Source organism: Oncorhynchus mykiss, chromosome 21 (genome assembly GCF_057628025.1).
Source record: "Oncorhynchus mykiss isolate SJ-2025 chromosome 21, ASM5762802v1, whole genome shotgun sequence".
In the NCBI taxonomy this organism is placed as follows: domain Eukaryota; kingdom Metazoa; phylum Chordata; class Actinopteri; order Salmoniformes; family Salmonidae; genus Oncorhynchus; species Oncorhynchus mykiss.
This window is the reverse complement of record NC_143042.1, coordinates 37,020,306-37,038,240: the sequence shown is the minus strand read 5'-3', so window position 1 is coordinate 37,038,240 and position 17,935 is coordinate 37,020,306. Positions and strand designations below refer to the sequence as shown.

General features: G+C 41.9%; 2 protein-coding genes across 5 annotated transcripts in view; one reads left to right on the top strand and one right to left on the bottom strand.

Moving 5' to 3' along the window:
- haus3 (HAUS augmin like complex subunit 3) overlaps window positions 1-17,935 on the top strand; it is a 31,102-nt gene that overhangs the window by 2,181 nt on the left and 10,986 nt on the right. The window contains exon 1 of one of the 3 annotated variants that reach the window (XM_021577863.3): window positions 16,308-16,458. The exons of 1 other annotated variant lie outside the window; for it this stretch is intronic. The gene's annotated coding sequence lies outside the window, so the exon portion shown is untranslated. Of the gene's footprint in view, window positions 1-16,307; window positions 16,459-17,935 lie in introns of those variants that run through there. One more of the 3 variants, XM_021577864.3, reaches the window with a different exon arrangement.
- Window positions 5,486-17,007, bottom strand: LOC110500477 (prostaglandin reductase 1). Of its 2 annotated transcripts, none has more exons than XM_021577865.3 (10): window positions 16,142-17,007; window positions 14,760-14,884; window positions 14,580-14,625; window positions 13,756-13,815; window positions 12,835-13,002; window positions 11,689-11,845; window positions 11,462-11,578; window positions 11,137-11,242; window positions 9,902-10,020; window positions 5,486-5,830 (listed from the first exon to the last, which is right to left on the bottom strand). In XM_021577865.3, exons 2-10 carry the CDS (start codon window positions 14,863-14,865, stop codon window positions 5,720-5,722), a joined length of 990 nt encoding a protein of 329 aa, XP_021433540.3. In that variant the 5' UTR covers window positions 14,866-14,884; window positions 16,142-17,007; the 3' UTR covers window positions 5,486-5,719. The 2 variants fall into 2 exon arrangements, with proteins under 2 accessions (XP_021433540.3, XP_036813787.2); XM_036957892.2 differs by having other exon boundaries at window positions 14,760-14,897; window positions 16,142-16,253.

Here is a 17,935-nt window from a genome sequence, read left to right as displayed (position 1 = left end):
GATCTCGGTCTGTAACAGCTTGGCCAGCTGGTCACCTGTAAGGGTAGCGCAAAGTTCAAGGTGGGGAATGGCGAGAGGATGTTTAGGAGGTACTCGAGTGAGCCATGGCAGTAGGAGACATGGACTTGTGCCTGCTGGGTTTCTATCCTGAGAAATGCCACTGACTCATAAGCATTCTCTGAAGAATCATAGAACACACGCAACTCTTTGGAAAGTGGCTCTATGGGATGTACACTGGGACTATAGCATCTGGACCTTGATCAAGTCAGGGAGCTCACCTTCCCACTCAGTCCAGGCCTGATGGATAGTGCTCTCTGGGGGGGATTGGGTCATCCCACTCTGTTATTCATCCACAGTCACTGTAGCAGGACTTTACCTTGGGCGGTGAAGGTTGATATGAAACACAGCGGGTTATACTGACTTTCCAAGACTTTGTACACATTTTGTAGCGGTATTGTTAGAGAAAGGTAAAGATTTTAGTTTTGGCGCCAGGCAAGTATTAACTCCGCCGATATGAATGGAGAAGCATAGGGATATCGCTACCAGACACGCGCACACATCAGCAGAGGAGACTGCCTAGAATTTAGCCTGTTTGCTAGCTAGTTAGTGGAGAGAAAGGATAAGACGCACCATATAACCACAAGTCACAGCACAGGGGTATCCCAACCAATAATGCATCATACACTAATAATAAATAGATCAACTCAGAGGCAATTTCGTAGAGGCAACAGACAATAACGAACCCAGTTATTAGATTTACAAATATCTATATTCCTTACATAGAGTGAAAAGGGAGTTAGGTACATTAATGTGTGACTGTGTAGTTCAAAACATAAAAGCACTTTAAAAATGTCCCCAAAGTCTCATTGGCCAATACAAAATAAATCAAAATTGTAATACATAAAATCAATAATGTAATAGCAAGCGATATACTCAAACCCACACCCCCTTTAACGCAAATGTCAATACCAGTGCATTTACAGATCCCATCTGCACTGAACAGAAAAAAGTCAGCTCCAGTGTAAAGCACTAGAGAGAGACGGAGGGAGAGGGCTATGGTTTTTGCTGTGAACTTCCGGCTTGCAGCGCATTTACTTCCTCCTACCTGACAGCTGGTGTGCTCTTAAAGTGCAGGATTTCGCCACACAATTATCAGGGTAAGGCTTTTGTACTCAACTGGTCAGTGCTTGCAGCCCAATCTATCCGATAGACAGTGCCAACTCAGGCCCAGGGTACCCTGTCTTGGTTTTGTTCGGTCATGACAACCAGAGTTTAGCGCTTTCAGATCGTGCTTCAGGAGGTATGTGGTCAACTCCAGATAAACGGTTGCTGGCCCACTGCTGTATTTCAGAGCCCCTTGAAGCTAGCAGTTGTCACATTCTGACCAGTAGTTGTTTGGACTCCTGGATGGTGGGAAGGCTTTGTAGACCGTTATCTACATATGAGTGCAGTACTGAGTTATGGATTGTCTTTGTTCTCTCAGTTGTACAGCATGTTTCTGCAATGCATATGTGGCACAACATGGACTGCAGGTGGTGCCAAAGGATAAGACTTGCCACTCATATACATCTGGGGTTTTTCCTTTCTCATTCCCCTCCACAGGAATCTCAGGAGAGAGCGGTTTTTGGGAGGCAGTCGTACCTGGTGAAACATGGACTCGATGTCAGCACTGATGGCGATGCTGTTCTGGCGGAATCAGAGGAACACATTGAGCAAGGGTGGGTCCAGGGAGATGTTCATTCTGGGATTCTCCTTGGTACAGGAAGGAGTAATTGAACATCATGATGATGCGGGATTTACCAGAATGCTTTGTTGGGGTCCATCTACTTGATCTGTGTTGAGATGGCAATGTAGCCAGCATTGACCAACTTCATTACCTTTTGGTAGTAGATGGTAGCCAACTCGGAGGATAGGTATGACTGCTACCTTGGGGGCATGGATTTGGGGTGCCATATTAGTGTGAAGGAGGTGTGTTGAGTAGTGGTCAATCCCATTAATGGAGTCTAAGGACATGGCTTCTAAGGACATCATGCAGGATGCCAAGATGCTTTCTGGGACACTTGGTGCAGGGTTTCTTCAAGTTACACTCTGAAGCCATATGTGGGTGTATGGAACATTGTCTGGTGGGTGAGGATTTTGAGGTAGAATTGGAACCGTTGCAGGACTGTAGCTGTATTAGATGAGGGCTTGGAGAATGTCTGGCAACCTTTCATTTGTGTCCAAGATGGTGCTTGGTGGAGCTCACAAACCTGGGCAGCAACTGCCTGACACTCTGCTTCATCTTGCAGCCACAAGGAGAAGTCCTTCAGATTGTACTGGACACCTGGCCTGGTTCTGTGGGCATGATGGGCATAACTGGCAACTTGTTCTCCTGATAACTTACTGAGGAGTTGCTAAACATGGGAGGAGCAGGCCAGCTCAGCAGATCCCTCGCCGTGCTGGAATGACTGGAGCATCCCCACCAGTGAGCGGATTCTAAGGGCAAAGCTACTGAAAGCTCTTGCTTGAATCACCTGGGCATATTCTGAATGGTTGCTATCTCTCAGGACTAGGTGGTGGGGTTGGCCATACTTCTGGTCCAGTGCTGAGGAGTATGGCTGGGGGTCATTAGCATAAGCCAGGCCCATGTGGCAGGCAGAGACCAAGTGCAGGTGATCCAAGAGGATGTGGTACTTGTACTTCTCCGTTTCCTCCTCTGGCAGTAGGTTTGTGAGGGCCATTCTTAACGTTGCAAACTCTTCAGGATCTTCGTGAATGAAGTTGGGGAAGGAAGGTTCCTCTATCCGGGATGAATACCTGGGTCTCTCCGGAGCCACTTGTGGGGTGTGAATTGGTACTACTGGGACTAGCTATTGGTCGGACCGTTGGTAGTAGTGAGCAGTAGGCACATCGAAGGCTTGTGACACTGGTAAAGCTGGTTGGGGTCTACCATACTGCTGAAGGGAAGAAGCTGAAGGGTAGCACACTGGGGGGGGGGGGGGGGGGTTCACCTGAGGTCTCTCTGGGTTCAGGACGTTCTGGGTTTGAGTGGTGGGGACGTTTCAAGGTTTGTACGCTGGGTAACGAGGCTGACTTGGTGTAGGACTGGCATAGGACGGGGTAGGATAAATCTCTGGGTGGAGGAGGCTGTTCAAGGTTGGAATAGACTTGAGGCTCTGGGTAGTATTGTGGTTGTTGGTGAAACTGCACAGTAGGTTGAGAGTTCATGAGAGATTCCGAGTGCACAGGAGGTCGATAGCGTATGGAAGGCCGGTACACATCAGGTAGGGATGGAGCTTGTGAGGATGCTGATTGTTCAGGCTGAGGGGTTGGTAACATGTAACCTGTAGGGAGGGGAAGAGACTCCAGTTTACTTTGTGGAGGGTTGGGGGGGGGATATGCTTCTTAATAAAAACCTATTTGAAGCAAGCCATTACACTTTGTTAATATCATGGCATTGCATTATTATTATTCATGTTATTACTTAAATAAACAAATTAAGAAATGCCAGGCTGGAGAGGATACGTCACATTTTTTTATTGACATTATTGGAATCAAAATAAAGATATAATGTATGCCTACCTGGTCTTTGTCTGTTGGCTTTTCTGCATATAATTTGTTATAATACAGGTCCTATTTTGACGCACAACCATTCAAGCAAAGTCCGATGGGTTTCCTCGGATAATGTCACAAACCCTGCTGCTGCGGTCCTTCGATGGCCGTGGCATTGACATATGTTCTTCAAAGAGAGGATGGCGTAATGAGAGAAATAAGGTAGCCTAAGCTACTGAAAACAGGCATTTTATAAGATTAAATCCTGACAGGAGCATTTCATTCTTATTAAAGAGAGATGGAGTCCAGACATGCTACTTTAGGAAACTTTCTGAATAGAGGTAGGCCTATGGAAAGAATCATCTCTTTCTCACTCTTTCTCTCTCTCGCTTCCTCTTCTCTCTTCCTTTTCTCTCTTCTCTTCCTCTTCTCTCCTCTCTTCAATCATGTCAGTTACAAGAGCAAATATTTATCCTTTGCTTAAAATTGATTTAAAAACCTAACTTAGGCTATAAGATAATGAATTGACAAGGAAAGTATGAAGGGGACAGCTATGCTATAGTATGAAGATGAAATTGACAATCATTAAAATAGAAACGAATACACGTAACATATCCATAGACCTTTTTATCAGCGACGTCGCTTAGAGGGGCGAGTGTTGGAAATGTTTTTCAAATACTGAGGAACTATTATAATTTGAACAGATGTTAAAACATATTTACTTTGACTCACGGTGTTGAATAATAATTATTTTTTTACTGAGAAGGTGAGCTGGGAACTTTCCTACATTTGTGAGAAGCAGGTTTACTTTATTTACTATCAAGTTAGCAAGCAATGAAAACGTGCATTGTATAAAAGAAAGTACACACAATGTTTTTACTAAAGTCCCATAGCCGATAGGCTCTACATACCTGCACGTCTAGGGATTAGCTGGTCAAGCATCAAAGGTCAATTGGAAAGAGATGTAGAACATTTGAATAGACAAAGTTAGAAAAACAACTGCTTTATAATCATTAGTAAATACTCCCGCTATTAGGTCAAGTTTGTCTTCATAAAAATACAGTTCATCAAAATAAATCCTAAAATGAATGTAGGCCTATTTAAAATGTTTTTTATTTTATTTTCATGGTCTTCATCCCTAACCGTCAGTTACATGGTAAACGTCGCAGCCCTATGCATTTGGGGTCTCAATGTCTTAATAGCGACGGCAGGGCTAGTTCTAACTGCAGGACTCGGTGACCAGATAATGGGAGACGAAAGTGAGAGACGATAATGAGTAAAGACGCCTGGCCTTCCGTCTTTGAGGACATGCATTTCCATTGTTAGAGCGGTCACTCTACAGTGTAGACATTGTTAATGTCGTAAATGACTATTGTAGCTGGACTTTTTAAAAATGGAATATCTACATAGGCGTACAGAGGCCCATTATCAGCAACCATCACTCCTGTGTTCCAATGGCACGTTGTGTTAGCTAATCCAAGATTATAATTTTAAAAGGCTAATTGATCATTAGAAAACCCCTTTGCAATTGTTAGCACAGCTGAAAACTGTTGTACTTATTAAAGAAGCAATTCAACTTGCCTTCTTTAGACTAATGTTACGTAAAAAAAAGTTTCAAATAATTAAAGAGCAGCAGTAAAATAACAAAGAGGCTATGTACAAGGGGTACCGGTACAGTTAATGTGGGGGCACAGGTTAGTCGAGGTAATTTAAGTAATATGTACATGTAGGTAGAGTTAGTGACTATGCATAGATAATAAAGAGTATCAGCAGTGTAAAAGGGGGGGGGGCAATGCAAATAGTCTGGGTAGCCATTTGATTAGCTGTTCAAGAGTCTTATTGCTTTGGGGTAGAAGCTGGTAAGAAGCCTTTTGAACCTAGACTTGCTTGCCTTCGAAACCCTATTAATTCATTTGAAACTGATTTGTGAGTAAAAATATGTAGTCAGACAACCTTTTTACAAAACAAAAGCCTGAAAGGACTTTAATACTTCATACAAAGTAAACATTTTTGAGTCAAGGACGGACTATGATGTGCTGGTATAATAGGGTTGTTCTACGAATACACTCTACAATACAAATAATTCCAAAATGCATTGTCATAGTTACACTGTGGCTTTCCTATGGGTAGAATAGAATGCTCCTTGAATCCAAATTCTATGGGTTATAGAGTATCTATTGAAGCCACATCAAACTTTAACAATAGCTTTTCCAATGTTTTCTCCCTGCAGCATTCCCATAAAGGCAGCAGGCATGTTCTCAAAGCCTTCAGTGACTTGCTCACGACACTGCAGTTTCCCCTGTGGATGAAAACACTACATTATGACATGGTCATTCAGCAGTCACCTCCCAGCTAGCACATTTGGTTCCTCTGAAGTTGTGGGAATGTACGTTTTTGGTTTCCCATTGATTCTGGGAACGAAGCCATAATTTTCCTGATTGTTAAAACAAAATGTTTTTTAAACGTTCTGAGTACGAAAGTGAAAATTGCAAAAGCTGGCAATTAGGCCTACCGACTAATGGAAACCCTGGTGTGCATGTGTGTAGGCAACCTGCCCCTCCCCTCGGAAGCATAGTCTAGTAGCCTACTGACATTACAAGTGATTCAGACATTTTTAATTAGAGAAGATTTGATAAGCCTTATCAATTCTAGTTTAGGATACGATAGTTATCAAATTGGATTTATTAACTACAAAAAGGTATAACGTATTTTTATTCTAATGCCACAAAAAAACTATATACAGTCACTTTTCTGGGGTTTGAACCGGTTCAGAACTTTATTTTGCTTGTCAGAACAGTGGAACGGAACAAAATAAATTGGAAAATAATTTGTTCCAACCCTGCTTTTAACTTCTTTAACTCATACAAAGCTGTTCGTTTTAGTCTATTAAAACAGACCCTATTTCAAAGGAAACTAGCGCTCATTAAGATCAGGTGTGGCCAATTAGTGGGTGCGGCCAACAAACATGAACACTTAGCAAGAAAAAGCTTTTTTTTTAAAATAACATTCTTACTACATTCTTTGAACATTGCTAATGTTTTCTTATAGAAGGTTTTCTTAATGTTCTGAGAATGACTTTAACCTCTTGGTGTTAGGGGGCAGTATATTCATTTTTGAAAAAAAAAAAACGTTCCCGTTTTAAACGGGATATTTTGTCAGGAAAAGATGCTAGAATATGCATATAATTGACAGCTTTGGATAGAAAACACTAACGTTTCCAAAACTGTAAAGATATTCTGTCTGTGAGTATAACAGAACTGATGTTGCAGGCAAAAGCCTGAGAAAAATCCAATCCGGAAGTGCCCCAGGTTTTGAAAGCGCTGCGTTCCAATGACTCCCTATTCAGCTGTGAATGTACCATCAACGAGCTTATGCTTTCTACGTATTCCCCAAGGTGTCTACAGCATTGTGACGTAGTTTTACGCATTTCTGTTGAAGAATAGCCGTAGGCGGCCACATTGCGTAAGTGGTCACATGGTGGCTCCGAGAGAGATTCTCGCGTAAAATACAGAGGTAGCCATTATTCCAATCGGTCCTAGTGAAAAACGAATTGTCCCGACGGATATATTATCCAATAGATATTAGAAAAACACCTTGGATGGATTCAAAACAACATTTGCCATGTTTCTGTCAATATTATGGAGCTAATTTGGAATATTTTTCGCCGTTGTGGTGACCGCAATTTCCGGGCGATTTCTCAGCCAAACGTGAAGAACAAACGGAGCTATTTCGCCTACAAAAATAATCTTTTGGGAAAAAATGAACTTTGGCTGTCTACCTGGGAGTCTCGTGAGTGAAAACATCTGAAGTTCATCAAAGGTAAATTATTTAATTTGATTGCTTTTCTGATTTCCGTGACAAGGTTGCATGCTGCTAGCAAGGCATAATGCTATGCTAGGCTATGATAAACTTACACAAATGCTTGTCTAGCGTTGGCTGTAAAGCATATTTTGAAAATCTGAGATGACAGGGTGATTAATAAAAGGCTAAGATGTGTTCCAATATATTTCACTTGTGATTTTCATGAATAGGAACATTTTCTAGGAAGATTTATGTCCGTTGCGTTATGCTAATTAGTGTCAGATGATGACAACAGTCCCGATCAGATAAATTTGATCTGATCTTCATCTAACTCACAACAATAGACAAACAAACAGTGTGGTTAAACTAAAAACATAACATAATTTAAACATTCATAGTGTAGGTTGGGAGAAGTATGTGAACCCCTAGGCTAATGGCTTCTCAAAGCTAATTGGAGTCAACTAACCAATCAATGAGACGAGATTGGAGATTTGGGTTAGGGCTGCCCTGCCCTATAGGGCTGCCCTGCCCTCAGAAAATTTGAGGGTTGCTATTCACAAGAAGCATTGCCTGATGTGAACCATACCTCGAACAAAATAGATCTCAGAAGACCTAAGACTAAGAATTGTTGACTTGCATAAAGCTGGAAAGGGTTACAAAAGTATCTCTAAAAGTCAGTCCATAGTAAGACAAATTGTCTATAAATGAAATTTCAGCACTGTTGCTACTCTCCCTAGGAGTGGCCGTCCTGCAAAGATGACTGCAAGAACACAGTGCAGAATGAGGTTAAGAAGAATCCTAGAGTGTCAGCTAAAGACTTACAGAAATCTCTGGAAGATGCTAACATCTCTGGACGAGTCTACAATACGTAAAACACTAAACAAAAAAGGTGTATATGGGAAGACACCACGTGCTGTCAAAAAAAAAACATTGCTGTATATTTGAAGTTCGCAAAAGAACACCTGGATGTTCCACAGCGCTACTGGCAAAAATATTCTGTGGACAGATGAAACTAAAGTTGTGTTGTTTGGAAGTAACACACAACACTATGTGTGGGGAAAAAAAGGGACACCACACCAACATAAAACCTCATCCCAACTAAACTATGATGGAGGGAGCGTCATGGTTTGGGACAGCTTGCTATCATCGACAGAAAATTAAACATTTTGTCTGCCAATTGAAGCTCAACAGAAGTTAGGTGACGCAACAGGACAACAACCCAAAAGACAGAATTAAATCAACAACAGAATGGATTGAACAGAAGGAAATACGCCTTCTGGAGTGGCCTAGTCAGTCCTGACCTCAACCCTATTGAGATGCTGTGGCATGACCTCAAGCTGTTCACACCAGACATCCCAAGAATATTGTGGAACTGAAGAGGAATGTTCCAAAATTCCCCCTGACCGTTGTGCAGGTCTGATCCGCAACTACAGAAAATGTTTGGTTGAGGTTATTGCTGCCAAAGGAGGGTCAACCTGTTATTACATCCAATGGATCACATACTTTGTCATACTGCACTGTGAATGTTTACACGGTGTGTTCAATAAAGACATGAACAATTATAAAATGTTTGTGTTATTAGTTTAAGCAGACTGTTTGTCTATAGTTACATGAATGACTTTCAGAGCATTCTCCTGAGTAGCAGAGCGCAGAATAATGAATTTACGAGCGCTCAACACCGGTTGAATATGGCCTGTGTGATTTAACGTCGGCAAAAACGCGTAATTAAATTGTTGCCAGAAACAGTCACCAACGCTCTGGATAACAAACTGCCTAACCAGCTCTGTCAGGGTGAGTAAAATTGACAGAGTGGTCACTCATTTGTGTCTGGAAGTAGCTAGCAAGCTAGCCAGTGTTAGCTTGGGTGCTTGACTGCAGTTATAAGGTCAGAACACTCAAATCAACCCTACTCCTCTGCCCCAGCGTCCAGTGTGCGCTCCGAGAGCAAAATGTTAGTTTGTAAATTCAGAGCCTTGTCAGATTGTTAGTTTGTAAATTCAGAGCGATCTGACAACGCTCTGAATTTACGAGCGCACTCTGACACTCCAGATTGAACTTAAGAACACACCCTAAATCGTAAAATGTCAAACTAGTAATTTGTTATGCTACCTAGCTAGCAGGTGGTTGCATAGCAACATCATCAACTTCTGCTAGACCGGCGAAGAGCTAGTAGGCTCAACTGAAAGGATACTGTTCCGTTTACAGTGTACTAAAATTAACTAATACTATGTAGTATACACTATGTTAGTATGGGTATTTGAACACAGCTATAGTCTGTGACAAACATTTCATATTGTAAATGTGAATACCTGCAAGCAGGGTGTACAGTTAACAGACATATTCAGAATATGTAAAACATGGTGTCCAAATTGATTGCCATAGAATTGTCATGGTATGATTATGATTGGACAGTTTTATCTAGCCTGAAATCTCAAACCTGTTTTGTGCTAACATTCCACTCCTGTACTCCATGTCAATGCTAAACTGTGTGCATGACAATGAACAAGGAGTGGAATGATGGCACAGACTGATACCCAGGCTAGTTTTTTATCCCAAGTACTGTACTTGCCTCTTTCTTCCAAGCCATGAGTCTCCTTAGAGACTCTGGGTTCTTATGCTCCCACCTGCCCACCATGAAGCCCTCCATCTTTAGCTGCTTGAAGATCATGGTCAGGTGGTGGTATGGGCCTGATAGATAAGATTAGATACAGTGCATTCAGAAAGTATTCAGACCCCTACACTTCTTCCAAATTTTGTTGTGGAAAAAAACTGAAATTACATTTACATCAGTATTCAGACCCTTTACTCAGTACTTTGTTGAAGCACCTTTGGCAGCGATTACAGCCTTGAGTCTTCTTGGGTATGACGCTACAAGCGTGGAATACCTATATCGCAATTTAGAGTCCCAAAGGGTCTGAATACATATGTAAATAAGGTATGTTTTTTAAAAATGTTAATCACTGTGCACTCATTTCTAAAAACCTGTTTTCGCTTTGTCATTATGGGGTATTGTGTGTAGATTGCGGAACATTTTTTAATGTTATCCCCTTTAGAATAAGGCTGTAACTTAACAAAATGTGGAAAAAGTCAAGGGTTCTGAATACTTTCTAAATGCACTGTAGATAGATTGATATAGACAGAAATAGGAGAGAGAGGTGATGTATAGGCATATTTCTTATGTTGATTTGACCATTTAAAATATATAAAGAAGCCACACCAAGCAACAAATACATCTACCAAAAGGGCAGAGGATTATATACACAAAAAGTCTAGACTTGTTTCCATTGTGGTCCTTTTATAATGGAACACAGAGTTCCAATATGTTAATTCATATATTTCTATGTAATCTCTCATGGCCAGATCTATGTAAACATAACTGGTACAGTAGAATATTTTGTGACTGAGCGAGAGGCATACGGTTGTTCCGGTGTTTGGGTTATTCGTTACTGGTTTTTCGGTGCTAGCATCTATTCAAACATGGGACATTCAGAGAGGGTGAATGAAGCGTCTTGTTCCGGTTCCTCTCCTTGTTTTAGCATTTCTTGATCCCTTCTCTTTAACATGTTTGGACCCAGAACTTAATCGAGTAGTTGACCAATTACGTGAGACTAGTTCTGGGTTAATCGAGATGATTTTCTATGCAATGAAACATGAGTGAAATGCATTCAGTTGGTCACAGGTCAGTCTGAGTGTAATGCTGGCTAATGGTGCTCTCTAGTGGAACGTACCAATACAGTATGAGAGTTAGGCAATGTAGACTTGACATCTTTGAATGGTTTTGAAGATGAGAGAGAGAGATCAGACCTGTCTGTGGATTGGTGTCATTATAGGTTGAGATGCTGCCGCACACAGCTATCCTTCCAAACTCCTTCATCTGAGGAATGGCGACACTGGAGAAAAGTCCTCCCACCTTGAAAACGGAGAAATGTCCATTATGTCGAGCTAAATATGTTAAGATGAAGTAACTATTACCCAATACTGACAATTTATATCCATGTCTAACAATATTAAAACCAGAGAAATACTACTTTATCACTAAATATTAACCCTCCATATCTAACAATATTACCAACTACCAGAGTGAATTACTACACTTTATATAACTACAACTAACTACTTTATAACCTACGTTCTCAAAGAAGCAATCGTATCCGTCGGGCGAGGCAGTCTTCAGGACCTCCTCCAGTGAGTTGACTGTTTTGTAGTTGAAGGCCTCATCGAAGCCTAGCTCCTTGAGGAAGGCCACCTTGGGAAAAAAAAAAGTGAGTGCTGGCCCCTTTTTCATTTTCAGGATAAGTAAGGATAGAGATCACTAGAATTTGTGCCTCCCAGTATTTCATCTTAATCCCTTTTTACCTTGCCGTTGGACCCAGTGGAGCCCACAACTCTGCAGCCCTTGATCTTAGCGATCTGGCCCACGATGGAGCCCACGGCCCCGGCTGCAGCGTTGACCAGTAGGGTCTCTCCAGCCTGAAGTCCCAGTACCTCCTCCAGACCGTACAGGGCTGTCAACCTGAAGTCAGAGCACAAAGGGAAGATGGAAATGGTTTGAATGTTCCGCGCTCACTTTTAGTAAGGGAGATCGGGGAAATTGTAACAGTGTTTATCTATTATAGGCCTGTTTGAGTTCGGAATCATTTGTAGAGTGGCACTCTATTTGCCCTCAGCATCCATTTGTTTCGCCATTCTGACTGGCTAAAGAATCCATATGTTGTTCTGAAATATGAACACAGAAATACTGGAAATTTTTTGCTCTTATAATGGTGGCGATTTGACAAAATTACAATTTGCTTCAGTCTTGAATCGGCCTCGAACCCAACACTGCTTGTAATATTTTAAATTCAAAATAGTTGTGATTATCGAATTAAAAGAGTTGTGATTCAGTAAAATCTGCGTTTTGTTCTATGTTGCTATGTCTGTATGCTACGTCTTGCTTGTCCTATGTTGCTATTATCTATATATTGTAATTGTTTTTAATAACCCGCCCAGGGACTGCGGTTGAAAATTAGCCGGCTGGCTAAAACCGGCACTTTTATTGAAACGTTGATTCATGTGCACTGTCCCTGTAAAAATAAAATAAACTCAAAAACTCTTTAAAAGAGTTCTGTGGAAAAGCGAAACAGGACCATAAGTGGTGACCGTGACCTGCTCGCGAAGATTGCTGGGGCCCAAATGTTTATTTTATCAACCTAGAAGGAAAACATGCAGCTGCTTTTCCTGGCAGACTTGAAGTCAAAAAAAATTCTGCCTTTATTCTGTGAGCTAAAACTATGAAACAGTTGTGCTGTAAGCTTTCCCACACTAGCTCCACTGTTAGCATAAACGGTTATGTTAGCATTTTAGCATCCCTCTTTACCCAGGACGCCAGATCGTGACATGCATTTCTCTTCTGGCATGAAAATATAAATGTTCTACTCTTTGTGGCCAGAGGTTCATAGTGACCCCCCCCCCCCCATATTTTACCCAGAAAGCACCGGCACTCAGGAAGCCCCTCCTCCTTACCCTGGCATGCCGATGGCCCCCAGAGCCAGGGACATGGAGACATCCTGAGGCCAGTCAGACAGAAGGCATGTCAGACCTGTCCCGTCAGACACAGTGTGGGTCCTCCAGCCGCATCTACCAACCACATGGCACCCCACAGGGAAGGCTGGGTTGATGCTCTGGATCACCCTACAAAAAAAAACACACACACACAAATAAACAAACGGAATTAATGAGGGTTGTTTATTATAATTAAAGTCTGTCTACAACAAGCCTGTGTCAGAAGACACAGATTGTAAAGTATGCTTAATGGAGAATCTTCCATTGAAAGTGCTTTTTAGTTACAGAGAATGCTTAATCTGGGTCTATTTGAACCACCCTTAGTGGTTGTTAAATGGTTTTATCTGGAGGCTAGATCGAAGACATGCTGTAGGAAGAGTCAATGGAAGCCTTTGGGATTTTCCCGAAGTATCTGTACTCCTTTATAAAGACAGTACTCAGGCAATTTAAATTAGTGATTTTTTTTTAAAGCCCTACGGGGCAGGGAAGAGTCATTGGGTTCTGTATATTTTCCCAGACTGACTCACTCTCACAAACAAACTTTCTCAGTGAAAACACATTGAACCACTCACTTGTGGCAGGAATGGAACCTCGGAACACACTGCCAAGTACATGCAATTTGATCTCTTACAACTGAAGTCATGAAGAATAATCTATGGCCTCAGAAATTAAAAACAGGTGCAGGACTTTTTCTCTTCCAGTAAACAGCAGGCATGCATGTCACCTCATGGTAGAGAGATGAAATGCAGATAACTTGGCCTGCATCCAAAATGGCACCTCATTCCCTGCATAGTGCACTGCTTTTGACCAGGGGCCTAAAAGCAGTGCACTATATAGGGAATAGGGTGCCATTTGGGATGCAAACTTGTTTATTTTCCTTACTTGGCCACTTGAGTTCCGATCATCACTTCCCCCTCCTTCATACGCACTCGGCTGAACGGTCTGGAAACAACCACAGATGGCAGGAGAACAATCAGATGCAATGTTTTTCTGTACCATCTACTGAAGTATGTGATTTAGTAATGTCATGGAAAAGTCAATACTGTTCAGAGAACTTTCAATGTTCTAATATGCCACACTGATCCTCAACACTGGGGCCCCTCAGGGGTGCGCGCTCAGTCCCCTCCTGTACTCCCTGTTCACCCCCAAGAGCGTAACCAACCACAACACCATCATTAAGTTTGCTGACGACACAACAGCGGTAGGCCTGATCACCAACAACGATGAGACCGCCAATGGGTAGAAGATCAGAGACCTGGCAGTGTGGTGCCAGGAGGACAACCTCTCCCTCAATGTGAGTAAGACAAAGGAGCTTATCGTGGACTACAGGGCCGAACAGGCACCCATTAGCATCGACAGAGCTGAAGTGGAGCGGGTCGAGAGTTTCAAGTTCCTTGGTTTCCACATCAAGACAGTTGTGAAGAGGGCATGACAACACCTTTTCCTTCTCAGGAGACTGAAAAGATTTTGCATGGGTCCCCAGATCCGGCAGTGCCGGAGCGCCAAGTCTGGAACCAAAAGGCTCCTTAACAGCTTCTACCCCCAAGCCATAAGGCTGCTGAACAATTAAATGGCCACCCAGACTATTTACATTTGATCATATTCCGTATAGATATCACATTACATGAGTCATGACAAAAAGCGTTCAGTGGCAAACGTTAGGAGAATCCCTCCCTGTCCATTTTTCTGTCTGAATTTTCTCCTACCTCATGTATGGATCTACACTGAGAAACAGTGCCTCCAAAAGCACCTCTGAAACAGAAAAAAACAAAAACATTAATGTATGACATCACTTGGCTTTAGTCAGGTACAGGAATGTTGTATTTAGTACAAGTACAGGTCCAGATAGCCTCAGTAATAGTGCAGATGAGACCTTCAGTCATTACCTCCATCTTTAGGCTCTGGCAGCTGCTCCAGCTTCAGCTCAAAGTTGCTGTCCTTCGGGAAGCCTTCAAAGTGACGTGTCAGGACCCAGGTCTTGGCTTGAACCATGGCTCTTTGCTTTGGACAACTGAAAGAATAGGCTGTTTACTTACTACTTAGTTAGTTACTTGCTATGCCAAAATCTGAAGTGATCTCAGAGCTCATCTTGAGAACCGTTTTCTTCTTTTCTATATGTGCTAGGAATTTTAAGGTAAAGAGAAGAGCAGTCAAACAATATCTATTTGCTTTATTACAAGTTGTAAGAGGGAGACACCTCCAGCACAGAAGCAGAGAAAATGTCTAGCAAACCTCTTGGAGACCCTTTATATCCTAATCAGACAGCACCAAACGTTCTGTTAACACCAGCCCGGGAGGCTTGTAAGGAAGACAAACAAAATGGAAGTGACTGAGCTGCAACAGAATCACACCGTGTTCACACAATGTCATCAATGCAACAGTGATCTGTGTCCTAATCTGTGTCTGGTGTCAATCACTATCAACCCAGATGAGGATAATCCATAACTTTCAGGATCAAGTCGAGTGACCATCAACCCACACCTAGAGTTTCACAAACAGAACACTGGAAATAATGTGTATTTCAGAGAGGGAAAAATATAAATATGCTAAAGATCACTCTAAACTGAATTTGAACTTCAGTTACATTTCCCCATAACAGCAACCTTTTCTACTTCAGTATCCTACATTTAGCAACATGTTACTGTTAAGTCACCTATATACAAATATCATACTTTGAGATCTAAAATAGCCAAAGTGAAGAAATGTAAAAGAGACAGTTGAAATACCCACATGCGTCTATCATAGCAGGAAGATGAGAAACTTGAATACTTCAACAAAGGTTGTTATTCAAAGACTTTACCTCACACACACACACACACACACACACACACACACACACACACACACACACACACACACACACACACACACACACACACACACACACACACACACGGGGGGGGGGGTGGGTGGGGGGCTGTGCAGGAAAGAGTGCACTGGTGCCAGAAGATGCTGCACAACTGAAAAAATGCTGTTTACTTTGTTTAGTATATGCATTGATTTACAGTACTGAACAATTCTGACTGTAGTGCAGGTTGCTATCTAGAATAGCTAAATTCACATGGATTTATTTGCAATCTACTGCAATAGCTTAGCTTGCTAGATAAAGGACTTGCAGAACCTAGGAGAGCGCTGTGCATTGTTGCAAAGTGAATGCCATGCAAGCCCGCTTCACAGTGGGCTGTCAACCACAACCGGTGAAGAAACTATCTAAACATTTGTCTCCAAGAACGTGGTTTAATATCATGCGGTACTCGGTAAAACTCACCTCGAATCAATGATCAACAAATGGACACCTACAGGTCACTGCTCTCCAGGCAGAATGAAAGAACTATCAACATTTCACAGAAAGGACAAAGAGAGCGTGGGTAGGCTGTGCTTTCTCATTGGCTAAAAACGGTTGTTAGTCGATCCGCCCCCGCGTGACGTACTCTACACAATGTTTCCGGCGTGAATTCATTTTGGATGAGAACGCGCGCATTTATCTAGCCGACCTTCGGCTAACTGTTACCCGTTTCCTTCTACCAGAGAAACTGTCGGAAAACAAGTCTGAAACTGATTTCTTCGTCGAAATTACTTGGCAAGGTAAAATAATACTTACAGATGGACAAATTACAAATTACTTCAGAATTGATGGTGGTTTTGGAAAAATTATTCACGAACCTCAGGCGTTATATAGCATGAATGATGCTGTGGCTAGCGGTTAATTAGCTAACGTTAGCTAGCTTGCATAGCTATCCGTGAAACAACTTCTTCTATCGTTAGCTAGCTAGCCTGTAACGTAAAGGACACTGATAGTTTCACTGTCATACCAGTTATAGGTAAACAAAACAAGTGTTTGGTTAAGTATTTCTACAATGATCAGCTCTATAATCCCTTTGCATGAGTAAAGTAACTTAGCTAGCAATCCTTGTTGTGATTTCTTTCAATTTCCTCGCCTCCTAATAAACGTGGGCTAACTAGCTACCCATCTAATAAATAGTGGATATTTTTGACTGACAGGCGATCATCAGGGCGGAGAAGCTCTGCTCCTGGCAACTTGTTTGTCCTTATAGATTTCACATTAAAATGGCAAGTTAAGACTGGGGAGGATGCCTCATTTCAGGGACCGTCTTCTCCACAGGAAATTGTCTCGCTTTAATCAGTGTTTCCCCTAGGATTTATTTCTGCAGGGTGGAAGCACCCCTGATAAATGAATATAGGGGAAGCACTGCTTGATGGTACCATTTCTATTAGGGGTGTAACGGTTCACCATGGTTCAGTACTTATTGTGGTTTTGGGGGTAATGATTTGTTTTCTGAACAGTGGAAAATGAGATGCCAACAGTTACTGTAGTTAATTTGTTTAAGAAAATAGAAAGAGTGTTGGTATTCCTGATTCCATATGATCATGAGTCATATAATGCCTGATGACTGCACAATCAGGAATAACAACACTTTTTATTTTCTTAAATCAACAACAACACTAAAATAAAGTGCAATATCTGTGTGAAATCAACATGTTAACATGGCTCAGACAATGTATAAGCTTATGCTATGTTGCAAATAGGAAAAATATGCTCACTTGTGTCACTCATAAAGGGGGCGTGTGTTTAGCACAGTAGGCCTACTTTTCGTTTCCCTCTTTTCATTTCCACTGCGGTGTAATGTGATGGGCTGTCACTTAACTAGCGCTCTGTAACCCTGGAGGTCCATCCATCTGCAGAAAGGGGATACCCAGTCAGTTAAACAAATCAAAACTGGTTGAGAGAATGCCAAGAGTGCAAAGCTGTCAAGGCAAGGGGTGGCTACTTTGAAGAATCTCAAATATAAACACTTTTTTTTGGTTTCTACATGTGTTATTTCATAGATTTGTGGTATTCACTATTATTCTACAATGTAAAAAATAAAGGAAAACCCTGGAGTAGTAGGTGTCCAAACTGTTTGACTGGTACTCTAGGTGCGAGAAGGCAAAGTTCGTAATTAACTGAGCACTTCCACGAGGCGTTGAAACTCCCCATTCTTCTCAACCACCGAGAATGGTCGCACATCTGTGGCTATAAGCAGACCTATTGCTCATGTAA